Here is a 27,728-nt window from a genome sequence, read left to right on the forward strand (position 1 = left end):
TCCGGCAGACCAGCACCATGGCGATGTCATTCCAATTGATATTGAGTTGCGTTAAGAGATCATAGTGCACGCATTAGGATTTCGCATTTTCGCGACTTGATTTCTAACCCACATCCAAATGGGCCTGCGTTCATAGCGAGGAGTTGGGATGCCGAGTAGAAGAAACCCGCGAGAACTGGAGGAAACCAACGGTGAGTCGGCGATGGTGCGTGCAGTGCAGGGCAGCAGGCGAACTGGCGAAGCGGGATGTGCATGGTGGAAAGTGGCGGGCTGGTTGCCAGGCGCCAGCGACGCATGGGCGCACTGATGTGATGAGACTGCAGGATGCGGTGGGTGTGGACCACGTGAGCGCGCCTGGTCACTGGCGGCGCACGGCTGCAACCTGCCGGAGTCCAATTTCTTTTCTGCGGCATGCCGCACCCGGCACGGACCGGGCGGGACTTGTGTGGAGTGTTTACTTTAGTTTGAGGAGCAGAGGCAGCGATGGATCATCCGATTCAAGCTTCGAACTTAACCAACTAAACACTCTTCGAACTTAACCAACTCGTTTTGTTCGAACAACTTGATCCTGCTTACGAGGGATGTGGTGGTTAAGCGGATGGAGCTAGGTAGAGCTAGGGTGGGGCGTTGGCACTATGTTAAATAAAAAATTTAGTAATAACCGTCTTATTTTGACTATATGTGCATTAGGATAAATTAAACTCTAGGATCAATATTACTTTGGATTGTGTATTTGTTACCACTATCATTTAAGTTCTGGCTCGTAAGTAATTAACTAATGTAATATTAGGAATAATATGATTGTATTAAAATCCATAGGATGACCTCACGAATGGACCATTTCTCAAACCAGATACCCCATTGGTAGTCTTGGCCTCTTGGGCATGCGGCATCTGGCAACTCGCGGCCGGCGCTCGGCACACTGGCCATCAGGGGCCGACGTCTCACTCGGTAGTCAGTCTCAGTCCTGCACGCCTGCGCGCGGCATAAGTCCTAGCGTCTCAGGTAAGACCATCTTCAACTGTTTTTTTAACCCTTTTTTTAAGGATCTAGAATCCTTTTATGAAACGATTTTTATTTTTTTCAGCGTTCTAATAGTGTAGTTTTACAGTTCTCGTCATACAAAGATTTCAATATCATTCTCTTCAAGATGAGATTATTTCTCATTTCTTTTTATAAATCACTTTCAAAAAATACTGTTAAAGATGAGAAAAAATAAAAAAATAAGAACGAGAATGATAATCGAGAAAAGAACAAAATAAAAAAAAAATATGATTGAAGGTGATCAAAGAGTATACGGGTCATAAGCCCGTGCATTCTTCAAATCAAGCCCATCGACATCTCTTTGCAATCTGCTGGCTACAATTTTCCAAATGAAACATGAGGATCATATGCTACATTACAAGTGGAGAAAAGCAAGCAACCTTGTGCGGCATTTCCTGCAGCTCAGCTCAGACCCCTACACCTTCCCGCGATAAGCTTCAGGTACTTCGGTATCAATGCCCTCCTCTTCTTCTTGATGCTGAACGACGGTGACCTCGTCTTCCGCGCCATTGACGATGACAGTGTCCTTGCCTGACCCGACGCCGCCGGCACCTCGCTCTCTCTGGGCGCCGGTGGCCTCCGCGTCTCGCTGCTGCGGGCCATCGCGCGGCTCATGCCCCGTTGCGCGATGACCACCCGCGGTCTCCGCTTGCCCGGCCATCGTTTCACCAATTTCCCTCTCGATCGCCTCCGCACGCATCGCCATCTCCTTCTCGCCGGCGCGCAGCGCCTCCACCCAGGCCTGTGCGGCTGACACCTTCTTCTCGGCGACCGCTCGGACGACATCGGCGCGGCCGGTCAGGTACTCGTACTCGAACCTGGGGATCGTCGCGTTGCCGGACCTCTGCGACGTCACGGCCGCCCTGGCCAGCATCGCGCTGTCAACCACGGCCTTCAACTTCTCCGTCGCTGCGGCCTCAGATGCCCTCGCCGCTTCGAGCTCCCTCACCGACTCCCGGACCCTTTGCTCGGCCGCGGCGATCTCGGCGCTGACGTTCTCGGCGTCTTCTCTGACGCACCGGTTCTCCAGCTCCGTCAGCGCCTTCTCCTTCTCCGCCACCTCGGTTTCCTCGCCCAGCTGCTTCAGCGCCGCAGATAGCTCGGCGAGCATCGCCTCGGCACTCTCATCGGCGGCCGTGGCGGCCTCCAGCCGGGACCTGGCCCTGAACAGCTTGGCGTCCAGCTGCTGCACCTGCGCGCTGGCCTTCTTCTCCTGCTCCTTGAGCCGGCTGATCTCCTCGGCGACCCGCGCCGTCTCCTTGCGCGTGCGTTCGATGGAGTTCACGAACCGGAGTCCCTCTTCTTTGATGCACTCCAGCTCTATCCTCGCTGAATGCAGCTCGGCTTCTGCAGCCTGCAGCGATGAATCATCGTGTTGCGTGATCGTCAGTGCCCACTCGTCGTTCTCGACGTGATCCGTCTCCGTTGCTGGCACCATCGCCATCTCGGCGTCCCGGAGTCCCACATCGGAGCTGCTCGCCGTGGCGAACCTCTCTTCAGTGTCACTCTCGCTGCTCGTATCTCTGTGGAGCCCCTTGGCGCGCGTCCGCGTGGCCTGCATCTGCATGCCCTTGCCGAATCCGCCGGCCTCGGCGAGCTCTGCTATGGCGCGATCTTCGTTTGCCTCGCCGGCCTCGCGCTTCCCGCTGTCAGGGACACGCGAATCAGAGCTCATCACCCTGAGCGTTGGAGTCTCCGCGTCTCTCTCGGCTTTGGCCTTGGCCTCTGTCGCAGACTTCACCTCGCGCAGCAGCTTCCGGATCTCCCTCTTGACGCGGTCCAGCTCCTGCATCACCTCGACGTACAGCGTGTTGATCTCCTGAGGATGATCGACGCCGGGTGCCTCGACGTCGGCGAGGCCTTTCTTTCTTCCGCTGCCGCTTGCGCGCGTTCCTTGGAGCTCCCATCTGTGAGACCTCGCCTTGGCACTGGTCTGCTCGATCTGTCGCTCCAGCTCCTTAGCCATGGTTCTTGTCCTTGATAGCTCGGACTCGGCACGGGTTTGCTCTCGCTCCGCAACGGCCCTGCGTTGATGCAGCCTGTCCATGCTGGGTTTCACCGGTTGTTCGATCTCAGGTGACAAATTCTGCACGCGCCATGGTAGATGTCAAACACAACAGAACAGAACAAATCGGCAAGAAACAGAGGAGTGGTTCGTCATTTTTTTGTTTCAGAATTCAGATGGCACCTTCTGTGTGGCTCTTCTCCTGCTCCTCCCCGGCCTCCTTACATCGATGCCCTGACCAAAGATGCTCATGGCGTCTCCTAATCTGCTCTCTACCGAGTTCCGGTCCATTGTACTCTCCATAGTTTTGGAAGGTCTCTTGGGAGCTGGAAGATTATAGTTATATAGGTGAAAAGATGCAAAAGGAGTCTGGACTCTGGAGTCGAGTGTTGTCAGTGATGACAAGCGTTGGCATAGCAAAGTTCGGAGGAGCTCACTACAGCACAATGGAGCTGATCTCACCTTATCTGCTATGTTCCTGCCACATCCTCCTTCCAGAAAACAGCGTGCCTGGCCGGCGATTGTGATCTGTTCCCAACTCACATTTTCTTGTTTCGTCAGATGGCAGTGTATTGTCGGATGGTTAGTTGGTTGGATGATACTATGTTTTCTTAGCTATATTTCCTGGTCAGATACTGGCTGTAAAAACTCTGGATTCCGTTATGTCATAATGAAAAAGGGGTGTTCCCGTGTTCAAAAAAAAGAGATGGCAGTGTATTGTCGCTGTAATTTTGTGCAGCTCTCGTAGCATATTGGTCAGTGTATACATGAAACTTCCGTGGTCCTTTTGGACCAATGAAAAATTAGGAGCGGTTTAGATTGGATTTTGTCAGTGAGGCAGCCTCAACTGGCATGTCACTGTGATGAAAACCTTTGCATTTCCTGTTCAAACAAAAAAAAAACTTTGCATTTCATCGCGTAAAGTTTAGCGAATTCATATCGGATGACATAGTTTTCCATAAAAAAAATTCCAGAAAAAAGTTCGGCGATAAATATGCCAAACTGTCATGTTCTTGTTTACATTTTGGTGACTGAATAACATATTCAGCAATCTGATACGGTGCAGTGTCCAGTGGAGTAGACGGTCCAATCTGTCACTGCTAGTAACCACCAGTGCTTGCGTCACGCAAGTTAACAGCATCAATAGAGTTCGTCATATGGTGAGGAAGATACAATGCCCATGCTTTGGAGACTCCTAATGACGGAACCGGTTCCTCTGACGTTGGTGGAGCAACGTCAGAGGTGTACAGTAACGGATTTTACTGTTCATCGATATACTGTAGCGATTTTACTGTTCTCATACCTACTGTAGCGTCAGATCTTGTCCGCCCATTTATGATCGAACGGCTCAAAACTGCCCAACTGCTCTCTGAACGTCAAAATCTCCAAGGTCAGAGAATCTCGTTTCCCTAATGACCTGCAGAACAGCACAGGTACAACCGGTCAATTTCCTTTTCCCTTTTGGCTCTTGTGCACACGGCAAACCAGCTCAACACTCCGACAAATTTACAGGTATAACATGACTGTTGCTATGTGACCATTGTTATGTGAGATTCTTCCAGGCAAAAACTGTTATGGACCAGATCAACACTGACGAGCGTGTATGGAGCGAGAAGATAAAGCTCCAAATGGAGGGGATTGTGTGATGAAAGACAGTTGACAGCTCCTGGCTGGCGGGTAAGAGTAATGGAAAATAGCCAGCTATAAGATCATTAGAAGGGCATGTTTGGTTTGATCTTCTTTGTTATATCTAAGCTTAATTACGTCATAGATTTTAAACAATTATTTAATTGACTATCACAATCCTGACAAATCATACTTTATTAGCTCCATGATTCACATGTTATATGCTCAGTTTTTTTCACTAACTTTTCACATCTTAACTAAGAATTCACTAGTCACATTTTTTATAGCAAACTAAACTTAACTAAATTTAGACGTGAAAAATATAATTGCAATCCAAACCAAACAGGCCGGAATTTCCTAGGCTTGCAGGCCTCGATCAACAGTCAGTCATTAGGTGCAAGCTTTCCACGACGGCAGCAGAGACACGAGACGACATGGCTCCTGCCGCGAAAAACAGCCGCGGCAAGCGGCGAGGAGGAGAGGAAGGGACGCGGGCCGTGCTGGTGGCTGTGGCAACGCCAGCGGAGAGGCAGGAGGTGGCAGCGGAGTGCACGACCGCGTGCTGTGCGCGTGCCTGCCCGTGGCCGCTCTCTGCTGCGCCGCCGCGCGCGCGCGTGGCTCGTGCTCACGCAGGTACGCGGCAGGCGGCGCCGCGCTGGGCGCGCTGGCCCTCTATTCATCAAATAAGACGTATCTTGTTCAAGCCAATAAATAGAGCTGGGTTATAGTTAAAGCAGCTAATAAAAAACTAAAATAACTAGTTATAGCAAGCATAGAGGGGTTAAATTTCATTTATTTTTTTACTACACTACATATGTTGGTAAAACACTTACCTAAGTTATGAAAAATTCATAATTCATCAGTTATTTTAGATAATACTAAAAAACAAGAATCCTCATAAACGTTCTCCGGCAGATAGGTCAGTAACGCAGGCTATGACCGGAGAAGCGTGGCTGCAGCAAATTGATTTTCGCTCAATGGTTGTGCGAAATCTCTGTATTTTCGCGCTTTGGACATGTGATTTATTTTTGTAGTTTCAAACCGAAAATTAAATTTTCGTTATTCCTCGCGAAAATTGGTTTTTGCTAAACCATCTCCGACGCCGCGCGCGCCTGGTTCGTTCTCCGACGGATAGGTCAGTAACGCAGGCTATACCGGAGAAGCACGGCAGCAGCAAATTGCAGCCGCAGGCGCAAGCTTCCCTTCCCGGAATCGCCGGAGATAGTGCGAGCTGTTGTCCTTTTTTTTTCCCTCTTCCTTATTTTCCTGTTGATATGCGATTCTCACATTCCATATGAATATACTCGACAATTCATCTGTTCCTTAAACAATTCTATATCTTAATCCTTCGAATAAAATTCGGCAAGGTGACAGCACACTGCACTTGTGATTTATGAATGGCTGTAGGTGGCAATAGGAGCTCAGGTGCAGAACATGTGATGAAGGGATTTGTGAACATGAATGACTGTGAAGTCAGAGGGCAACAGTAAAATGTCTCTGATGCTACAGTAAAAACAGTACCATGACTTCAAATACTGTATAGATTTACTTTTCATCAAAATACTGTTTATAACATTACCGTATCACGTATCACTAAATCTTGTACGTCCGTTCCAGATCCAGCGTTCCACATGTGTTTGAAGTTATGCTGCAGTACCCTGACTTCAAACGGTGTGAAGTTAGGGGATCCAGATCCGTGATGAAGGAACAAAGGATCTGCCAAAAAGGGAGCAATAGTTCTTCCAAATATCTGTTGTACAAGCGGATAAAACAACCTATGACACAAACTGCATCAGATTGTGTTATGAGCTGAATCTACAACAATGAGCACCTCTTTGATGACCTTTAGCCCTTGCAAATAAAAACAACCACAGATAAAAATTGTACAACCAGGGTCAAAGAAAATATGGGACTGCAGTCCTTGGCCCTCGCATCTTGTTGTTTTCATCTGTCTCTGTGAAGAACTTGACATCCCTTTCCTGCCAACACAGCAAAATGGTGAAATAAAGTACAAGAAAATAACAAAAGAAAAACATAGAACTGCTGTAAGCACAGAACAGTATATAAGTTGCTAAGCAACACCCTGAAAGCTTAAAATTTACTTGCAGTAGATGAAAGCAACCGTTAGTCTTAACTGTTATATCCACCTCATCAATATTACAGGCACAAAAAAGTGGATTTCAACAGTTATAATGGAATTGTTCCAACTGCAAAACAATGGCAGGAATGTTGTAAAAAGAATAGAGTGACTAGAAACAGCAATTGCTGAGTTTCTGTTCCCTACATGCCAAGGCTATCAGAACTCGGTAGCTTCTAAAGTTCATCTGAAAACAGAACATCCAAAAACCAAGATCTACACAACACCAAAAGGGTTTCATCAAAACTATCAAAGGTTCAGATGGGAGGATTTCTTGAATGTTTCAAGGCAAGTAAAACATCTCTGAAAAATTCTTACATCTTGAACTCGGCCATCCAAATTCCAAATAACAGGAGAAAAAGAACATAAGAAAAAAAAAGGGATCTAGAATAAGTGTGTGAGTGAAGATGAAGTGACATGCCATATTTTCACCGAAGTTTAGTATAGAAGCAACATTGCCACATCTGTAACAATAATTAGGTGCAGACCACACCTGGGAAAAAAAGAACGAAAGGACCTTGTGAGCATATGGAACTGCATTTTGAGGCAACTCTACATGTGAATCGAGAACTCACAGTTACAAGGCCTTTATCGAACATGTACTTTAGGCCTTCCTGGACTAGTTGATGAGCCCGGCAAACCAGCTCAATTTTATTAATATGGTTGAACTGCATTGAGAAAAGGCCAGCAGTAAGAAGCTTGTACTGAGATAAACTAAAAAGAAAGTAAAAAGAAAAAAATCAATTTATTCCCATACCTCTTGAGTCACCCTTGATCCAAAGAGCCAACCTGCTCCACGGGGACTAACTGCCCATGTCTCTATCTCTTCCGGGTCGCTCCACATCAGATCACAGAAAGGCCCTTCATGGGGAATTTCGCAATTGCGATAGATTATTCGTATCTACCCACGTAAAGATATGGAACATTATTCATGAGACGCAAAATTGTTGCAGCATTTCATTTAGACATTGCCTGGAAACAGCTCTCCAATCTCATCCAACAGGGCACAGTGCAATCACAAAGTCCGATATTTTTTCAGTTAGTGTATAGTTCCACTAAACTAGCATTTTCCATATAGGAAGGGCTTGCACATTTTCTCCCACCAAGAGATATAACTATCACAAGTATATTGCTATTTGCTAGTAGCATTGAACTCCAAAAAGCCAGTCCACAAAGAAAACTGGTGGAAAGTTAGAATAACTGATAGCCACTTATTTTCTAATGCTGCTATTAATGAATGTAGCCTTCAAAACACATAGAAGGCTACTCAAAGGGGTATAAAATGTTACCAACTAATTTAACAAAGGAACAAGGACAACAAGCCTTAATATGGCATCGGAAACCATAAATAAACACATCTTATATTATGCTAGTTCATCAGATTGTGAATGGAAACATCTCGTGAAATGAAAGCAAATGAAGAGAATCACTAACCTGGTCGACTGTCCGTACATCGGGCGAAAGGCCACCATGAACGCAAAGGACCTAAATATGCAATATGTCATTAAGTATCACTTGTCAGCTTGTTGCTTCTCATTTGTCACAACATAAACATACAGCTTACAAGTTCTTTATCTGTAACTTACCGTGCCATTAATGATCGCTGAAAGAGTAAGGTAATCAAAAACATCAGTACAATATCGCCATGCATTGGCATTTCCGTACTTCCTCTGACACTCATCATAAAAACCATACACCTAAAAACATAAATAAATAAATTAGCTCATTTTTATGATAAGAACTGTTTAGTTGGCTAGATGCAATAGCCAATAGTAAAGATCAACCTGACCTTGCAAAGAAGTGAACTAAACTAAACGAGATCGCCATTGCAGAGCGCAAATTAGGGAAACTGCAAAGAGGGAAAATAATCTTTATATTAGGACATAATTTCTACCTGTGTCAACTGCCTGCTTTCATGATTCCCACGCAGAAGGGTTATGTGGGCAGGGTACCTAATAACGTACAGGAAAATCAATGAAACAATAAGAAATTCAAATGATGCTTCGCATAGATTTATAATATGAGCTTCTTGAAATAACGAATTGAGAACAAGTCTACAAAAAGGGCAAAACAAGTTGGAATCAAACAGAAATAACTGATTACTATTGATCTATCAAAATGGAGTCAAAACGATTTGGAATTGTTAGGAAATTTCTGTTAAGAACGGACTGTGTTTCATTCTATGGACAAGTAGTATCTAACACAACCACCTTTATGTTCCAAGTTCCAACTTTACTTAGGTGGCTAACAGTAATAGATACAAACTTTCCAGAAGCATTTCATATCAAACCCCATGCGCCCAGTCACTAAGTACAGCATAATAAATCACTGGCAAGCAGTGTTTTAGAAAGCATTTGGTGCTAGTCTGCCAGTCCGTTAGTTCCTAGTGCCTACGTGGTCCAGGCAGCAATTAGGCGCTAGGAGGGAGGGTGGGGCCTAGTGCCTAGGCAGTCTATCTTTTGATACAGTGCTGACAAGAAGCTATAACGACAAGATAAATCGATATAGATACTATTTTGAAAAGGGAGCAAGAAAACCAGCATAGTCTAATTGATAAGTGTGCATGAAGTTCAATAGCTATAATTATGTAGATGTAGACCACTTAAGAAAACCCTAATTTCTATAACAGTTATCTAGATGTTTCTCTTGCAATTCAACAATAAACGTTTATTTGGTTACGTGACATCAAGGAAACAAAGTCACAACTGGATAAGTAATTATGTGCTTCCTAAATGCTCAAGACTTTATAACATCAAGTCAACAATGATGAAACAATACGCAAACAAGCATTCAATGCAATACCTAGCTTTTAGAAGTAAAAGGATGGTGAAGACCTCTAGGCTGTTGAACCCACGATCCACAAAGTCGCCCTGCAAGTCAATTCAACCTCAGGTCAGGGATCAGGGTCACCGCTCCAACCTAAGATAACTAACCACCGGGAACAGCTATAGCTCAAGAACACACCATAAATATGTAATTCGTATCGGGGACATGGCCTCCGGTCGCAAAGAGCTTCATCAGGTCATGAAACTGCCCGTGGATGTCGCCGCACACAGTCACTGGGCTGTTGACAGGCTGCACGTTCGATTCCTCGATGAGAATCTCCTTCACCTGAATGATCCACCACACAGAGGCATCGATCACATTTTAATTCAAACACCACGCACACACAGGGCACCAATATAAACATGGGCATCCTATAAACATCCAACGAAACACAGGAATCAGCAAAAACAGCTATTTCTCCCGCCCGTGCCCCAAATTCCTATCACCAATTCCACTCATTGGACACCAAGTGAACGTGAACCGACGGGAACCCTGGGACCCAGGTCACTTGCGATGGACAGAGGCAAAATCCTAGTGGAGAGGGGGGTGGCATCGGAGAGTCAAAAGAATCGTACGTATTCGCAGAGGGACTGGAGCTCGTGCTCGGCGAGGTGCTGCCCCTCCTTGGCCTTGGCGATCCACAGATCCAAATCCATCCCGCGCGCCCGGACGGCAGAAATCCCTAGCGCCAAGCCGCCAATTCGAGTTCCGCTCTGTGAAACTAGGGTTTCGCGGATTGCGATGGCAGATTGGGGGAAGTGGCGAATGGATTGGATCGTTTTGTTCCTTGACCAAGTCAACAGGGCGGCAAGGATAGGAGAAGCGGAGGCGATGAATGAACAGTTCAGAAAGACGAACTGTATTGGCTATCTGGTCTCACTATTAACATCATAAAAACTAAGGTCTAGAATAAAGTAGGATGAATAACAAAAGAAGTTAATATACTCAACTATAAACTGAGACTGTTACTTTCGAAGTATCTAAATATTTTTATCTCAGATCATCACCTTAGCAGTGCTGCTTCTTCTGATGTGCTAACAAAAATGTACAAGAGGTTAGACCAATAGAAGAGTAAAAACCTAACTTATCGAGACAAATTGACTCTGATAAATTCTTGCCTTGCTAACTTACTCATATATATACTACAGGGTTTTACCTCATTCCAAGAGGAGTACATAATAAAATAGACACTATTCAATCTCAGTTCTTTTGGATATCAACAAATACCATTTAGCTAAATGGAAAGTTATTTACAGGTCTAAAGACTATGGTGGCCTTGGTATTCTAAACCCAATAATTATAAATGAGTGCTTGCTTGTCAAATGGATCGGAAAGATCTGCTCAGGGTATGAGGGGATCTAGTTCAAACTCCTCAAAGCCAAGTATATGTCAGATGGTAATTTCTTCACCTCTAGACAGAGAGGTACCTCTCAATTTTGGTAAGACTTACACAAGGTTAAACACCTTTTTCAATGGGGAGTTGTTTACAAAATGAATAGAGAGATGTGTGGTTGGGAGAAACACCACTTAAAATCCAATTTCCTACCTTTTTCTGCCTATGTGCTAATCCAGACTCTCTTATCTCTCACTACTGGGTGGATAATGAGTAGGAGGTTCAATTTAGTAGAAGTTCGACAACAAATGATCTACTATAGTGGTAGGAGCTGATGCATAAGCTGTATAATATTTAGTTGAATGACACAGAAGATGAAGTGGCTTTGGTTGTAGATAAGTCAAGGAGATTTACTACTAAATCCTTATATATGTTTCTGACTTTTGAAAGGGTCTTTAGCAATAAGGCTAAGAAGATCCGGACAACCAAATTACCCCTCAGAATCAAGATTTTTTATAACAGATGTTACACAATAAGCTCTCATTGGCCTCCTCCCTTAAGAAGAGGGATGAAAAGGAAATAAGCATTGTTGTCTATATTGTAAACCTGAGGATGTCAACCATGTCTTCTTTGATTGCGTTCTTGCACAGTTTACATGGAGGGTTCTAAGAGATGCATTTTGTGAGGAACCGTTCAAATAGTATTCTAATTAATCACTAAGTCGATCACTGACACGATCATGATTTCAGCGATTAAACAGAATATTGCTCCAATAGTCCCGGCACGTGTTTTATGCCCAAGGATCGGAACACATGCCTTCCAACATATACATCATTATATTTTGGGTGTGGTGCTTATCTAAATGTTTCTATTAAATTTTGTGTGCAGTTTCAGTTAGCAGTATTCCACTACAGATTAGACGCCCTTAATGACATAATTAAAATAAAAAGTATTCGTGAAAGTTCTAGATTTCATTCCTTAGTTTTCAGACATGTTATGGTTTGCTATGTTTGGTGCATTAGAAAAAAAGATACAAAATTGTGAAGTAGCCTTACTGTTGTTGGCTTATTTTCAGTTTATCGGTATGCCTCTTTTTATCGGGTTGCTCGGCATAGGATCAGATTCCTTGTTCTTTATATGTTGTATGGTGTAAAGTGTTCCTGCTGTATGAGCACTAAGCATGTGATACTACACCAAAGTGTGCATAGTTTGGTTTCGTCTTCGGTAAAGGTAAGTGAGTGTGGCGGTTGTTACCACAACTTTAACTTGTTATTTTTTCTACCACCACTTATAATAATGCAACACACATGATTATACTCATTAATTTGGAAGATTATACCTATTTGCTCTGGATCTATGAATTTAGCTTATTCTTTTGGTTATAGTTGATGGAGTCTTATGCAATAGTGATGATACCTTATCGGTTTAGTTATTTCTAGCACAACCTTATCTTATGTATAATGGTTAGTTTACTTGAGTATAATAATGTTGGTTATGAAAAAGCTTATAGATGAGGACATGCTTTGACTGGTATGTGGGTATTTAATTCTTTTTAGAGGGTTGTTTCATATGTCTATAACTAATTGGAATATAATCTTTTGAAACCCTATGCATGTTAAATGATAAGTTAGCAAAAACATAATTGTTATCTTTTTGTTCCCTACATAGAATTAAATTTGTAATATGTGGTAATAAAATGGTGCAGATCTTGCTCTTTCAAAGCAAGTTTATTGTTGCTGTATGTTTATGTTCATGTTATCATCTCTTTAACATGAAGACGGAATTATGGATATATGTGGATGAAAGTGGCTTACATTAATTATCTAGAAAATGCTTTTATGTTGATGTATGTTCACGGTTGTGAACTATGCAGTTTATATTTTGCATTTGAAGTATATCATATGCATTGCACTGCATTGTATTTCATATGCATTGGAAGTTATGTCGTAAAGATCACAACCGTACTGGTACATATCGTACGGTGCCCGACGAGGGGTGCAATGTAAAAGAAGGCATGTCATTGCATTCATATGCATTGTTGTATGTAATTGAATGTTGGATATGCTGAAGTTGCATTAGAGGTCATTATGAGAAGTGACACTTCTCCGTGGATATGTTTATTATAGTATGACTCGTGGATTTGTGAAGGTATTGAAGTCCTACATGGATTTGTATTGCATAGTATCTATATACATCATATTGTGTTACAGTAATCTTCCACATTGAATTTGGTTGTGATGAATGGTATGTGGATGGTTGAGTAACTTTTACTAATTGTAAAGGGTATGTGGTTGCGAGTGGGTTATTGTTAAAACTGTTATTTATTATTAATATAGTTTGAATTCTATTCACGATGTCTTGAATGATGATATTTTCTTACAAATCCTATTTAACTCTTAGAAGTTGAAGTCAATTATTGATGTTGATATCATGTCCTATGAGATAGATAGTCTCTCTTTTTTATCTTGCTTATGTTATAATTTTGTTTGCTATGTGCATGTATTTATTGATCTTCTTTTAGAAGTAACTATTTAAGTTGTTTAAAAATGAACATGATGAATAATATGATGTCTTTTATACCTGTTTATGTTCTAAATTGATGCTTTAAATACTTTGATTTAAATTTCTGGTTAAAGTAGTTCGCTTGCTGAGATTACCCAATCTCACTCTTGCAATATTCCTCCCCAGGTTATTCTACTTGAAGCTAGCATGGAGGGCAGGGATTAAAAGCACGTCTTGCACTTCATATCTTTACTTAATATCACCGAGTTGTAATAATAAATTATGGTTAGTCGTTAGAGTCGTGTGTTTAAAGTTTACAGTGTGGTTGTGATTTTAAACTTAATAGTTTTTTTTCCTGGTTAGTATGTTTTTAAACACTAGTGTGTTATGTTTTATATCTTGTTTATCTATATTATTATTTCTGTATTATAAAAAACTGGAAAGATAGTGTTATTGTTTTTAAATGTAAATCGTAGGTCGTGTAGTTTAGTGACATTCCAGTTTTTACAGCCCCTGTGTGTTACGTCCAGCCTATCTGCACAAGTACAGAACAGAAGGACGATTGCAGAGCACACGATGCTATCGTCATCTGTCTATCACTTACGTAATTACGTTTAATTAACATCGCCGTTTGGAAACAATATACTCCTGGGAGTCCTGGCTAGTGTTATTTGCACGTGTTATACTAACGGAAAAGCTAGCTAGCTAAAACACACTCGAGTGTTTTAGCCCCGGCCCGTCCGCACGATCTGTCGCATGGAGTTCCATGCAGCAACTCGCGGCCTCGCTGTCATGCCGTGCAGGTCGGCCGGTTCCGGTGCACGCCGCGCATGTCCCGCTCGCTCGTTCTTGGCATGCAGGACGTCCAGACTGACCGCCCCAACTAGCTGCCTGCCGGGGGGCAAGCGGAGGTGCCGCGGCTAACGTGCCAAAACGTACGGAGTATCCTCCAAGTTACAACCACCTGGTCCAGGTCTTTTTTCTCTCTGTTTTTTTTTTTGAATCGGGGCTGGTCTTGTTCTTGCCTTCTTGGTAAAAGTATCCCTGCAGAGGAGTAATGTTGTAGGGCAATTGGAGTATGCCCAGTAGCAGATCTAGAGAATTTTTATTGGGTATGCATAAGTGTACCAAAGTACTATACCTTATAGAATGTAGTCCATATGTAGAACTGATCTCTACTAACACTAACAAAGTTTGATTGTGTCTAGGCATACAGGAACCACACCTACCTCCGCCATTGAGTATGCCAAGTGAGAACTACACATTGGATGGAAAACTCAAAAAGAAAAAGAAAAGGAAAGATTGCTGCAGTGGTCGAGGGGAGAGGCGCGGTGGTCGTAGCAGCCTAGCAGGGGCTTGCGCCTGCGCCTGCGCGCAGATGTGCCGTTGGAAGCTGGGCTCCAGCCGAGGTTGATCATGCTCCAAGCGTTTGCGCAAATTTTTTAATCGTCGTGTCCACAGCTTCATGTCCATTTTACCGTGTTCATTTTCTGTCTTGGGCGTGAAGCAAACTGCCGTGGTAACTTGCGACCACACATTGGGCGTGAACCATGTCCATATGCACCGGTTTGTACACACCTGCACCGCAAATTATTCTTCAAAAATTCAAAAATATACTAGTAAATGTTAATATGCGTGAGCACCTATAAAAGAAGTTGAAGAATTAGAATCATTTATGTGCTGCACACAAAAGATAAAAGTATTATACTCGTCTTTTGTTGTAAGTTAGGGTTGTTGTTTTTGCCTTTTTTATAATGAATATATTTCAAGTCTTTACATTTTCTTCTACAAATACAAAATCTCTATTCTCTCTCCAATCCTTCTCATCTCACCTCACTGCTAAACGCTAAGCAAACCAAAATTAAACAAGCACCACCCTCTACTTCCTTAGAAACAAAGTAGTACCAGACAACTCCTCTTCTTCTGGGATAATTACTCAGTTATTATTCTAAAGAAGTGGCAATTATCATCATAAACCTCATGGCCGCCTCCCCAGCCCGCGAGGACACAACCATCTGGGCTTGGTTGCACGCGGCCATGCGTCGGAGGGAGACTTCACAGTCGAACGCCGGCCGCACGCGAGCCGCGCGATAGCCCCGACCCAGCCAACCGGTTCCTGCTCCTTCGGACCATTGGAGAAGAAGTGGTCGAGCGGTTGAAGCCCGCTCGGGTGGCACGACCACTAAAACTCGAGGCCTCTTACACCGAGGTAGCCTTGCCGAATGGTGCGCGCGGCGTCACAGCCACTGTGGCGCAAAAGGGTGAGCGCGCCGTCCCGGCCATAGCGGCGCAGAAAGGTGGGCACGTGGTCCCAGACACCGCTTCCGCCAGTGGTGGCGCCCCTGCCAGCCATGGCCGGGGGGACCCAGCGAAGCAGTCCCGTCGGAGAGATGTCGTGTGCCGGCGCGAGGAGGCACCGTTCGTCATGTACGACTCCACCTACGACGGAGTCGTCCGTGCCGACGTCGCGCGGAGGCGTGAGGCTGCGCCATTCGCCACGTACGACGACACTGTTACAAATTAATCTTGTTTTATGGTAGGTTTAGTTTTAGCATGTAAGAGAGTCCATGTCAAAGTAGAGAGTTGGAGTAGGATTAGAATCTTAGTAGGAATAGGATTACATCGGAGTATGATTAGGAGTCTAGTATTTGACCCCTATATAATGAAAGGAGGAGGCACCCTATAATATGCCCCGGAGAAGAGAGAGATGCCGTGAGAAAAGAGTCGTGTCTGTGAATTATAAAGTGTGCGTGCATGAGAAATAAAGTAGCAGCGTGTGTTGAGAAAAATCTCATCGTTCTTTTGTGTGTTTGTATTCTTCGTGGTTGTTCGATCCTGGTGATAAAGCCAACAATTGATATCAGAGCCATGGCGAAGATCGGAGAGACGAAATCGAGCTCCATATCGTTGCAGTACCCTATACTCATGAAGACCAACTATGCGGCGTGGGCAATCAAGGTAAAGGTTTTTCTAAAGGCTCAGGGGCTGTGGGAAGCTGTCGACAAAGATGCGGATAAGAATACGGTCGACACAAGCAAGGATCAGATGGCACTTGCGACCATCTATCAAGGCATCGACGAGGAGACTCTCTTGCTAATTTATGAGAAGGAGATAGCGAAAGAGACTTAGAACACGCTCAAGACAATATACATGGGTGCTGAACATGTAATGGAGGCAATGATTCAAACTCTCAAGAATGAACTTGATATGATGCGCATGAAAGAAGGGGACTCAATTGATGTTTTTGCCACACGTGTCACGGCCATCATCGCCAAATTACGCGGACTTGGTGACAAGGTGGAGGATAGCTATGTTGTCAAGAAAATTCTTCGGGCCCTATCTTTGAAGTTTCTTCATATTGCTTCTACCATTGACCAATTTTGTGACTTCAAGATCATGATTGTGGAGGAACTAATCAGTCGACTAAAAGCACATGAGGAGCGACTACGTGGTTATGCAGATGCTAATGAAGGTGGTGAACATCTCCTGCTAACAAAGGCCGAGTGGAAAGCAAGGGGGTGAAGGCCGGTGGTCGCAAGAAGAAATTTGACAAGTCAAAGATATAGTGCTATAATTGTCAGAAGTTTAGGTATTGTTTTAATGAGTGTCTTGACAAAGAGAAGAAAGGAAAAGATTATGAGTAAGGGCTACTTACGTATGAGACAACTCTTTTGTGATCTTGTGTTGAGGTGTGGTCGTGCATGTAGTACCCATGCATGTCTAAAGTGGTGTGTGGTGAGTGTAGGGTGAAAGAGGTATGCTCTCTATTCTTGGATGATGAAGTAGTGTTCGTCGTCCTAAAATAAGTGCAGGGTGGAAGAGGTGTGCTCGCTATCCTAAGTTGATGAAGCAGTGTTCATCATCCTAAATCAAGTGTGCAGGGAGGCAGGCAAGAGTGTGCTCGCTATCCTGAACTAAGTGCAAGTGTGTTCGGGGTGATGAAGGAGTGTTCGTCATCCTGAATCGAGTGTGAAGAAAATAAGATTATGAGGGAGTGTTGAAAATTAATCATGTTAAAATAGAGAGTTAGAGTAGGATTAGAGTTCTGGTAGAAATAGAATTGCATCGGAGTAGGATTAGGAATCTAGTATTTGACTCCTATATAATGAAGAGAGGGGGACACCCTATAATATGCTCCGGATAAGATAGAGATGCTGTGAGAAAAGAATCGTATCCGTAAATAATAAAATATGTGTGCATAAAAAAATAAAGTAGTAGTGTGTGTTGAGAAAAATCTATCCTCCTTTTATGGGTTTGTATTCTTCCTGGTGATAAAGCCAAACACCCCTGGCGGAGTCTCAGCCACCGTGGCGCAGGAGGGTGAGCGCGCCGTCCCGGCCAGAGCGGCGCAGAAAGGTGGGCACGCCGTCCCAGCCACCGCTCCCGCCAGTGGTGGCGCCCCTGCCAGCCGTGGCCAGGGGGACCCGGCGAAGCAGTCCCTTCGTCGGAGAGATGTCGCGCGCAGGCGCGAGTAGGCACCGTTCTTCAGGTACGACTCCACCCACTGCGGAGTCGTCCGCGTAGACGGCGCGCAGAGGCGTGAGGCCGCGCCGTTCGCCATGTACGACGACACCCCCGGCGGAGTCATCGGCATGGACGTCGCGCGCGGCCGCGAGCCGCGCGGCGTCGAGCCAACCGTCGAACACGGCGGAGGGCCCTCGTCACCCAGAGCGTCCGAGGCCGCGCGGACCGTCCGAGACGGCTTCGACTCTCGCCCGGACGGGGCGCGGGCGGGAGCTTCGAGGGCGTACTCGGCGAGGGAGGAGGTTTCGCGAGCGGCTGCGGCGCGGGCGGAACCTTCGCTGGCAGACGCGGCGAGGGCGGACGCTTCGCGAGCGGGCGCGGCGCGGGCCGGCGGACACGGTGGGGAAGGCCACGGTGGACATGCTGGTGGCGCGCTTGCCGGGGTGGGAAGTGGCCATGGCGCGCCTGCCAGGGCGGGACGTGGCCATGGCGCACCTGCCAGTGCGGGTCTCGGCCATGGTGCTGTGGCCTGCACCTCGGGCGGCGGAGGCGAAGGCGGCGGCGGCGGCAGAGGCGGATGAGGCGGCGGCCAGGAGGTTGCATTTTCCCCTCGACCGATTCCTATGGTGCGGTGCGTAGCATGCCAGCATCTTGATGTCGTTTACAGCAGTTGCTGCACTCAAGTTTACTGTTATAATTGTGTTTGCGAGAGTGAATCCCCGGTTCGCCAGAATCTACCCCTGGCTCTGCTCTTTGCCGCAAACCTAGGTCAGTTACAACTTACAAATTCACCAGTATTTCCTTATTCCATCAGTGCCATGGATGTTAGAGCCGAGAGACAAGGGAATAGGATAGATTACTACTACGCGAGAGTTGAAGAAGTTATGAGTGATCATCAGTATCTTATCATTCAGATACATCGTTTCTACCTACAAAACCTACAAGGTTCAACTAGAATTCAACAGTTCATTAGCATTGATGCGATAGAGCCACGGGCTAGTTTATTTTCTTCCCAGGTGTAGTGTACTGTTTGTCATTTCAGCTATTATCCACAAGTGTAGTGTACTATTTGTCATTTCAGATATTATCCACAGTGTAGTGTACTGTTTGTATCATTTCAGCTATCATCAATGGCAAACTCCTGGCCAACGTAGCATGTGCCTGGTGAGGCTCCATTCTGTCACCCTTTGTGCTGGTTAAATTTATTTCTCCTTTTTTGGAACATGGAAGAGACACACTATTCTTTTCAGAAATATTCACTAGGAAAACAGGATTTCATTATGAAACCCAAAGAGAAATCAGAGATAGAAGAAACATCAAGAGACACAAATACATTATCAAAATATACTAGAACAGTAATAACATTGGTGATGAAGGGGCTTGTCGGCAACATGCGAATGTCCCAGAACTAGTTATTAAACAAAAATAAAAAAGAGTAGATTTTAACTAGCAACATGTTATCGTTCTAAACTCCTTGCTTTGCGCACACGCGGATAACTTGCCAAGCTCTCCTCGTATAACATAGGGACCAAGGGCATAATTTTAGTGTATAATGGATTTATTTCCTCCAAAGATTGCACGCCACTGGAGCTGGCAGAATTCTTCCCAGATAAAGCAGGCGAAGGCTCATTAAAGATCTTGTGCTGCGTTAACGGTGTCTTCCACGTACTGAACTTCTTGACGGAATGCTTGCATTTGTTAATGCCAGAACCTTCAGAAACTCCAGAAAGTGAAGATTGCTCTGTGTTTCTAACATGTAGCATCTCATCAAGATCATATAAGCTTTCAATAAAATGCATTGTTGGATCATACAGGCCTAGCTTCCTCCCTGTGCTCAGCAAGATCCTCCCATCCTTGGGATCAACAGCCAACGGCACCACAACATTTGTTCCAAGGGAATAGTCCGACCAACCTTTCAAGTATACTTTATGTGCTCTATCCCATTGACCATGCTCCAACTTCCAAATATCTAACTCTTCTGCAACTGGATTTGCAAGAACAGCACACAACATTCCCTCAAGCTCTACCACAAAAGCTAGGCAAGGACTTTTGTTCCACATTGCAAAGTACGAAGGACAGGGGATGACATCAAACATATTTGTTGCTATGTCGAATGACACAATAGCCCTCTCATAACTCCGGCCCAACCTTGGTTCACTCATCCAGTAGAGCACCCCTACGAGATAGGCTGGTGGCATGTCATTCACAGGCAGAGGCGGATGGAAGTGGCATTGCACACAGCCAATGCCACAGGTAGTAACTGAGCATGTTAATAAATATTGACGGGATTTGAAATCCTTCCGGTGATACAAAAATTTAACAATGACATGCTCCTGCATCAACAGATTGAACCCCAAGCCGACATTCTTATTGCCAACAGCAAAAGCATGGTCTTCTGGCATATATCCATAGCCAGGATTATTATTCCAGGGCACATGAGTGGTCCGCCCTCGAGTGAGATAGACACGACGGTAACCTGTGCAAGGGTTGTAGAGGTAGTCCTCCATTTCAGTGCTAATCAGATTCATACCATGGCAAGGCTTGGAGCAAACCACCTTTGTGTCAAGCCATGTATCATGATTGGGAGTGTGCTGCAGCAATTTATTTAGGGGAGCAAAACTGAAGCCCGATCCTCCATTGCCCTTGCCCACAAGCATGATCTTCGGCCTCCTGTCCATGTTGTTATGTGAACAATAAGAGTGCATGAAGCTTTCGTTCTCGATCAACCTAAGCCACTGCTTGCAGACAAGTTTGGACTGCACGGCATAATCACCTGGGAGTCGGAGTAGGATCTCCCTGGTCACCTTAGCCAGGGGAGTTGACAAGGTCATCTCTTCATTTGTCTGACGTACTGGAACAAGACTCTCTTTAAATAAAGAGACTCTAAGAGCGGATTGCTCAGTTTGATAAGATGAATAGGTTTCTCTGATTGCAAGAACGGTTTCTAGAGTTTCAAACACAGGATCATAGACAACCACCTTGCGCTTGGACGTAGCAATGACTACCTTCTCCGTTGATCCGCAAGTGCCAACAGAACCGATAACTCTAATAATCTGTGGCTCAATTAAATCTCTAGCAACACACTGTAATAAATCAATGCGATGCTTCAGTGACCAACCACCAGAGCTATAATCGTTCAGCTTCCAAATCTCCAACATGCTATAATAAGGTGAGACATTACGAAGGTCTCGAACCATACACAAGTGGCCAGCAAGCTCCACCAAGTGCACACCTGATACCACGAAGGGCGGTGACCGGACCCATCTAAAGGACTCATCTGTGACAGAAAAGGATAGGATGGCAGCTCGAGGTCTTATGACAACAAAACCAGGATGGATAAGCCAATTCAGAAATCCATTTGCAAACACCGGCAGCAGTCTATGCAATGCTGCATGACTAATAACGACACCAGCAGCCGTGCAGAACCTGAAGGGTACCCCTCCAACAGCTGGCCTCCAGCAATCCCCTTGCTCACCACCCAGCACGTATATCTCACACTTAATATGCTGCTTCTCAAGATATTTCCCATTGAATAACCTCACCACCTTGTACTCCTTTGTTTGGGCATCAAACACGAGTCCAGCAGTCGCAAACGCCACATCTTGGCAAGGCGGCAACCGGGTGACTGCCCTTGTGGATGCATTGAGAACATAGTAAGCTGGCGCCACAGCGTCGTATAGAAGGGTGAGGCCACGGCACGGAGCAGATGTCATGTCCACGAAGTCACCACGTACATTGTTCAGAGTGAACAGCAGGCCATCATCAGGGCCCGACGATGAGCCTAAATACACTGCAGTGGCATCGAAACCAGTTGTTGGTGAGGTGAAAAACAGCTTAGGTGGCACTGACGCCGCCTCGGCCTTGGACATGTGAAGGTCGCAGAATTCCTCGGATGAAAGCACTGCAGCCCAGGACCGGCAGACGGCCCGAAAGCGGAGGATGGATTTGACAGGCAGCCGCAGGAACACCTCTGTCATTATCTCCTCGGGGAGCACATGCGCACCACCAGATGCTACATCCCTCCTCTTATTGCTCGTCGTCATGTCACCCAAAATTGATCAACTTGCTGAGATAATTTACACTGAAATAAACACAGGAGAAGAAAAAATTGGTCTCAGGAGTCAAGATAATCTTAGATCCCAAGTTCTCTAATCGGGGACAGCACAAAGGTGACAAATATCAGATTGGTGTTCAAGTGTTGTTAGATGAAATCGATGTAATCGTAAAGGAGAAATTCAGTAGTACCAAGATTGAAGTCAATCATGTAAAGAGACACTAAAGATCCTGAAAATTCTGAGTGGAAGAGGAAGGGTTCATACCGTGCTGGACGGAGAAACACGCACTCCTGAATTCTGATCTCAGGGTAAATCGCGTCGGCGTCGTCCTGGTCTGGGGCGAGATGGTTCCGAAATTGCCCCAAAGATGCAAAAATCTCTCCTTTTGTCAACTTTTATAGAGAGGGGGGACGCACAGATGTCTCAGCCAAAGGCCGAAACGAACACTGGAGAACCAGGAGGCTTTCAACAAATTATTTCAGGACTCCCAACAATAAAAGCTTTCGTAGACCCGGCATGTCAGCTGCGGAAGCTTCCTCAACACCGGCCATGTGCCTCCGCACGTCCACTGTTTATCTCCACGCCGAGGCCGCCACCGTGAACGCCCCAGGTCAGATGTGGCCAGCCAGCGGCGAAGCTTGCGACCGAGGGCGGAGGGGGCGGCCGGTCGGGCGGGTGTGCGGGGGCGGAGGGGGCGAAGGCGGCCGGTCGGGCGGGCGTGCGGGGGTCGGGAGGATGTCAGAGGGCTGATCACGCACGCGCAACTGTTGGAAGTCCTGACGCTGATCTGGCGCTGATCCTGCTGATTCTAACTACCATGTATAGCTAGCAGTTTGTAATCTAATTGATGGTTTCCATTTTTATCTTGTGTTGTATCTATATAAGGACAATGTGTGCAAAGGAATAGAACAAGCTGAGATTGCTCCAAGTATTCTACTCTTCCATGGTACCAACTTAACATATATCCTCTCCTGTACCCAGCCATCCCATATATCCTCTCCTGTACCCAGCCTCCTCTGTGCCTCTCACCCCCGCTGCGCTGCTATGTTTGACAACTCCACAGCCTCTGCTTTCACCATCTCCACAATCAACTTTCACACCCACATCCCCTTCTCTGTCGAGCTCCATCCACCAATGACGCCACTTTGGGACACGACAGACTATGATGTCCTCTCCCTCCTCTACGTGTCCATCTTCGAGGAGGTCCTTGCCATCGTCCTCACCCCTGGTGCCTCCGCTCCCATTATTTGGACCAGCCTAGAGGGTCTCTTTCGTGACAACAAGATTGCTCGTGCACTATCACTTGAGGTCGAGTTCCGCAACTTGGCTCAAGGCGATCAATTGATCCTCGCTTACTCTTAACACCTGAAGTCCTACATTGATGCCCTTATCGACATAGATCATAAGGTCTCCGAGCACACTCTCTCCTCACCATTCTTCGCAGCCTCAACAAATCGTTTTGCAACATCGCCACCATCATCAAGACCAAGACACCCTTCCCCTCATTTCTTGAGGCGCGCTCCCTCCTCCTGGAGGAGGCCGACATCAAGCTCGCTCCCTCCGGCACCCCCATGACTTTGGTTGTCGCCCCCAACACCATGCCCACCGGCCAAAGCGCTTCCAGACACGCAAGTGGTTGCACTTGCAATCCCAACCTCAACCCGGTCGGAAGCAAGAAGAACCAGGGCAAAAACAACTATCGTGGAGGCGGCAACGACAACTACTCTAGTGATCCCTCTTTTCGCAACGGTTCAACACCTTCGTTTGACCGTGATTCTTAGGTGCACTAGCTCTGACGACTTGTACCCATTCATACTGCCACCAGCGCCAGTCCATCAGGATAAAGATGTCATCGCCTTAGACTCCAATAATTCGACACCACATCTCTGTCATGCGTGTCAACTAGGATGCCATGTTTGTCTCCCTTTTTTAGCATCTTTATCTTGAACTCGCAAACCTTTTGAGTTATTTCATTATGATTTGTGGACATCCTCTGTTGCTAGCATATCTGGCTTCAAATATTACTTGGTGGTTCTTGATGATTTTACACATTATTCATAGACTTTTCCTCTCATACTAAAATCCGAAACTCTACCAACCTTAAAACACTTCCATGCTTATGTCACCATCCAGTTCCACAACACAATTCAAAGTGTCCAGTGTGACAATGGCCGTGAGTTCGATAATCACACGCACTTTTCTTCTTGCACATGACATCCAACTTTGTCTCTCATGCCCCCACACTTCCCAACAAAACGGAAAAGCAGAGCGCATCATCCAACCACCAATGACATCTTGCTATCACTACTATTTCAAGCATATCTCCCACCTCCCTACTGGGTCTCGCTGGATATTGTACAGAAGTCTCAGATGCTCTCCAGTATCTCACATTCACTCAGCCCGACATCACGCACGCCGTTCAGCAAGTGTGCCTCCATATACATGATCTACACGAGCAATGCTTTCAGCTGATCAAGCACACCTTGAGGTACCTAAAGGGCACACCCCTTGTTATTATTTTTTCTACCCAATACGAATGCAATGATAATGTCCTTCGATAGTAAAGCAGACAAGTTTTGCCATTGAAAATATATGACTATCCGTGGGGTAGCTACACACCCCTTGTTATTAATTTTTGTTTTTCTGAGTTCAAATATCTGGATTTTCTTGAAAGTTGTAAAATTTTATTTTGAAAGCTCTCATAAAGTAGTTTGAGTTGAAAGCTCCGGATTCAAGTTGATAGTTTCAACTCCTAGATGACATTCTCTCTTCTTTTACAAAAATTGGCATAAGGGTCCTATATTATATTCAAATCGAATAGGGAGGGGAGAGATGTGGAATGCTTGTTATTATGATACGAGGGAAGAGTGCACGAATCTTGAAGCAAATTCAACAGTGGATGCTAGATGGATAGATACCCACTGGGGCATCAAATTTGCACTCATTTTGCTAATTGTTTTGCAACTATTCTATTCATCTAGTACTTGTTTCTATTTATGAACGTAATGCTTTCATATTTCAGACATATTTTGATCTCGAGTGAAGTACGATGAAATTGTGCGGTAACAATCCAACATGTACAATTGTATATCATAAGTCAAATCAGCTCCAGTAACTTATGACTCTCTTTTTTAACGGAAGTGTATGTCAGTGAACTTTTGTCTTGACAGGGCCTCTTGGTATCTTGTTGAGCACATTGGAGTCAACCTTCTTGTAGAACCTCTTGAGGTCTTCACCACCCTTGGCGACCAGATGGTCTACTTCTGCCTCGTATCTTTCATACAATGCCGGTAAAGTGAGAGCACACAAGAATCCTAGTGAAGAAAGACATGGAAATTGTCAGCAAGCCAGTACACATGGAGAGGTTCTTTTTCATGCTTATGTACTGGATCAATTTGAAGTTTTCGGTTTCACTGATACTTACCAACATATAATAGTGTGGTGAAGCTGCAAGTATCTCCAACTGCTGCTAGTATCCACAGAGACCCAATCACCTTATATTGAAGGGGGTAAATAGTATTATAGTCAGTTCTCTAAGCTGAGTGTCAATAGCCGCATAATTGCATATAGATTATTTGGAAAACTTCATATGCTTAATGGATGTTCTCTAATAAATTCGAAGTTTGATATTAGTTTATGCCATTGAAGAACAAGTAACATCAATTTATATTGCTATGTTGAGTTTTCAGAACTTGTGCAAGTCGGCAGAACTCTGAATCTTGATGCATATCAGGCAACAACGCTACTGTAATAGGACTTAGTGCCACTATTAAGCACAGATCAAAGAAGCAAATCGTTATGTACCAAGAGGAACTTCTTGAGATCCTTCCCGCATGAGATGTCATACAGGACTGACACAAAGTGAGCAAGTTTGTAATGGATGGTCAGTGCAATTTCTCTGAAGGCATGTTCAGAAACAATCACTTCCGGGATCTGTGGAGGAGGCCTGCAAAAGCGAGTGTTAGTTGAGATTTTCTTACCTATTATGCCTTACGCAAGGAGACAGAATTATCAAATTTTAGACAGTATGGTAACGCGACCTGTCAAAGAGAGGAGCGGCATTCAACCAAATGAAGAGCAGAAGCATCCCGAGGAGTGCAATGTGGCAAAGGAGTGTTACTATGTTGTACTCAACCACATCGAACAGAAACCATACCAATGTGGCACCTGCGAGGATCCCTGCCGATAAGTTTCTGTTCCTCCATAGCAGGATGTCCGCAACTGCAAATCCAAAACAATTCAGAGAGCATAGTGGAACCGATTCAGACACAAGTCCTGCAGTGTTGCTGATACATGACAGTTTTCAGAAAGTACTAGTATTGCACCTTTCCGCCCACCGAGTAGCTTATGAACTGATCTGTGCCTATGAGACAGTCTTATCGTCGGTCGATCATCGTCAGAAGAATCGCTCTGAAAATGAAGAGGCATGGCTTCAGAGTTCTGAGAAATCCTTGTGCGGTTTGGTACGTTGGGTTAATTGCTCTGGTCACAACAGCTCTTCCCGTAATAAGCAAGCAGGGTACTAGGACAAAGAAGCCTAGCTTGAGAAGGAGGGAAGGATAGCTTTGTGCTGGGGGTACAGGGGAATGAACGAATATGAGGCAAGATTTGCTTCAGCCAGAGGTTTTCTAACAACCCAGGGATTCCTTCTTGCAGACTTGAAGCCAAACTTGTTATTTAAAAAATTGCCTGCCAGTATCTTGCATTCGGTGATTGTTGCACTTGGGCATCTTTGTCAAAGAACTCCTTTGTACTTGGAGAAGAGTTCCTTCGCATGGGTTAAGCGTTAGGTTCAGATTTATTCTGAGTTCTGGAGTGAGTTTTTTACCTGATGGAATGAACTTTGTAAGGTTCAGATTTCAGACTGTATAAGCTTTATTCTGAGTTCTGACGTTTAGGACCGGATGTTTCTAGAACAGGAACATCTGTCAGTGTGATGCGTGGCATAGCTGAGGGAAGTTCCATTGCCACTAAAAAAAGTTTGGTCTAATGGAATGGGCATTAGCATCCTGTTAATTTCCTTTCCATAACATGCCTATCTGTTGGTGAGAAAGAATTCAGTGGGCATATAATATTAGCATATTGAAATGTTACATTTTGGGGGCCTATGAGTACAGTTTCTCTAGAAAATAGAAATGCAAAACCACTTCTGCAAACGAGTTCTGTTGCACCAGTGAATCCAGTTTCGCTGTACTTCTGTTTCAGCTAACAGCCTAGCACGATTTTGTGAATGGAATGCAACTTTCTTGGAACAGAAGGGGAAATTCTGCTCTTGTATCTACCCAAAATGTTCTGAAGATATTCAGCTAAGCATGCAGTACTAGCTTTGCCGTGCCCTGACCATTCATTCCATCACCTTTTTACCCTACCCTTTTACCAGATGTTTTATGTTCCCTTTGCTTTGCAAAGCAACCAAATTAACTTCCAAAGTAAAACAGCTTTTCCTTATACTTTTGCCAGCTTAACTAATCTGACCTGATCAGCAGAATGAACAGTGCAATTTAACAAACCTTATCGTGGCCGACCCACCAGACACTTGCGGAGTGCGCGCAGTTTTCTTATGCGCGAGTTGAGTCGCTTTCACCTTTCAGTGCTGCACCAAAATTGTTAGATCATCTCTAAGAGATTTCCGTCAGGAATAAAAAGGGATGTTGATTTCTTTCGACGCTTCAATGATTTTTCTTTACAGTTCTCGTCACGAAAAAATTATCAAGATTATTCCTTTCAAGACAGAAT

At 45.0% G+C, this 27,728-nt stretch overlaps 5 protein-coding genes across 7 annotated transcripts; 1 reads left to right on the forward strand and 4 right to left on the reverse strand.

Moving 5' to 3' along the window:
• Positions 1-1,456: 1,456 nt before the first annotated feature.
• LOC133929350 (protein PLASTID MOVEMENT IMPAIRED 2-like) lies at positions 1,457-3,352 on the reverse strand. Its single transcript, XM_062376072.1, has 2 exons — positions 3,233-3,352; positions 1,457-3,130 (listed from the first exon to the last, which is right to left on the reverse strand). The coding sequence occupies exons 1-2, from the start codon at positions 3,350-3,352 to the stop codon at positions 1,460-1,462; spliced, it is 1,791 nt and encodes a 596-aa protein (XP_062232056.1). The 3' UTR covers positions 1,457-1,459.
• A 3,040-nt stretch (positions 3,353-6,392) lies between these two features.
• Positions 6,393-10,503, reverse strand: LOC133929352 (phytochrome-associated serine/threonine-protein phosphatase 3-like). 3 transcript variants are annotated; one of them, XM_062376073.1, is made up of 10 exons: positions 10,214-10,457; positions 9,777-9,923; positions 9,615-9,682; positions 8,707-8,764; positions 8,399-8,509; positions 8,247-8,297; positions 7,570-7,713; positions 7,388-7,480; positions 7,234-7,305; positions 6,393-6,654 (listed from the first exon to the last, which is right to left on the reverse strand). In XM_062376073.1, the coding sequence occupies exons 1-10, from the start codon at positions 10,292-10,294 to the stop codon at positions 6,571-6,573; spliced, it is 909 nt and encodes a 302-aa protein (XP_062232057.1). In that variant the 5' UTR covers positions 10,295-10,457; the 3' UTR covers positions 6,393-6,570. The 3 variants fall into 3 exon arrangements, 2 of the variants coding, with proteins under 2 accessions (XP_062232057.1, XP_062232058.1); XM_062376074.1 differs by having other exon boundaries at positions 6,393-7,305; positions 10,214-10,503; XR_009911593.1 differs by lacking the exons at positions 6,393-6,654; positions 7,234-7,305 and having other exon boundaries at positions 7,570-7,673.
• Positions 10,504-18,032: 7,529 nt separating this feature from the next.
• On the forward strand, positions 18,033-18,518 carry LOC133928184 (uncharacterized). Its single transcript, XM_062374424.1, has one exon. It carries the CDS (start codon positions 18,033-18,035, stop codon positions 18,516-18,518), a length of 486 nt encoding a protein of 161 aa, XP_062230408.1.
• A 724-nt stretch (positions 18,519-19,242) lies between these two features.
• LOC133929353 (uncharacterized) lies at positions 19,243-22,875 on the reverse strand. The gene is made up of 2 exons (XM_062376075.1): positions 22,257-22,875; positions 19,243-22,018 (listed from the first exon to the last, which is right to left on the reverse strand). The coding sequence occupies exon 2, from the start codon at positions 21,978-21,980 to the stop codon at positions 19,395-19,397; it is 2,586 nt and encodes an 861-aa protein (XP_062232059.1). The 5' UTR covers positions 21,981-22,018; positions 22,257-22,875; the 3' UTR covers positions 19,243-19,394.
• Positions 22,876-24,944: 2,069 nt separating this feature from the next.
• Positions 24,945-26,759, reverse strand: LOC133929897 (reticulon-like protein B9). Its single transcript, XM_062376651.1, has 5 exons — positions 26,318-26,759; positions 26,033-26,213; positions 25,797-25,938; positions 25,417-25,486; positions 24,945-25,306 (listed from the first exon to the last, which is right to left on the reverse strand). The coding sequence occupies exons 1-5, from the start codon at positions 26,418-26,420 to the stop codon at positions 25,140-25,142; spliced, it is 663 nt and encodes a 220-aa protein (XP_062232635.1). The 5' UTR covers positions 26,421-26,759; the 3' UTR covers positions 24,945-25,139.
• Between the last annotated feature and the right edge of the window lie 969 nt (positions 26,760-27,728).

Source organism: Phragmites australis, chromosome 9 (assembly GCF_958298935.1).
Source record: "Phragmites australis chromosome 9, lpPhrAust1.1, whole genome shotgun sequence".
NCBI classification, from domain to species: Eukaryota; Viridiplantae; Streptophyta; class Magnoliopsida; order Poales; family Poaceae; genus Phragmites; species Phragmites australis.

Coding starts and splice junctions, on each gene's coding strand:
- LOC133929350 (XM_062376072.1), bottom strand. CDS start 3,352: ATGGAGAGTACAATGGACCGGAACTCGGTAGAGAGCAGATTAGGAGAC. Junction 3,131..3,232: donor GGAGAAGAGCCACACAGAAG/GTGCCATCTGAA, acceptor TGGCGCGTGCAG/AATTTGTCACCTGAGATCGA.
- LOC133929352 (XM_062376074.1), bottom strand. CDS start 10,294: ATGGATTTGGATCTGTGGATCGCCAAGGCCAAGGAGGGGCAGCACCTC. Junction 9,924..10,213: donor TCCAGTCCCTCTGCGAATAC/GTACGATTCTTT, acceptor TGGATCATTCAG/GTGAAGGAGATTCTCATCGA. Junction 7,306..7,387: donor TCGATAAAGGCCTTGTAACT/GTGAGTTCTCGA, acceptor TTTTTTTCCCAG/GTGTGGTCTGCACCTAATTA.
- LOC133928184 (XM_062374424.1), top strand. CDS start 18,033: ATGTACGACGACACCCCCGGCGGAGTCATCGGCATGGACGTCGCGCGC.
- LOC133929353 (XM_062376075.1), bottom strand. CDS start 21,980: ATGACGACGAGCAATAAGAGGAGGGATGTAGCATCTGGTGGTGCGCAT.
- LOC133929897 (XM_062376651.1), bottom strand. CDS start 26,420: ATGCCTCTTCATTTTCAGAGCGATTCTTCTGACGATGATCGACCGACG. Junction 25,487..25,796: donor ATCTCAAGAAGTTCCTCTTG/GTACATAACGAT, acceptor CTTCAATATAAG/GTGATTGGGTCTCTGTGGAT. Junction 25,307..25,416: donor CACCACACTATTATATGTTG/GTAAGTATCAGT, acceptor TTTCTTCACTAG/GATTCTTGTGTGCTCTCACT.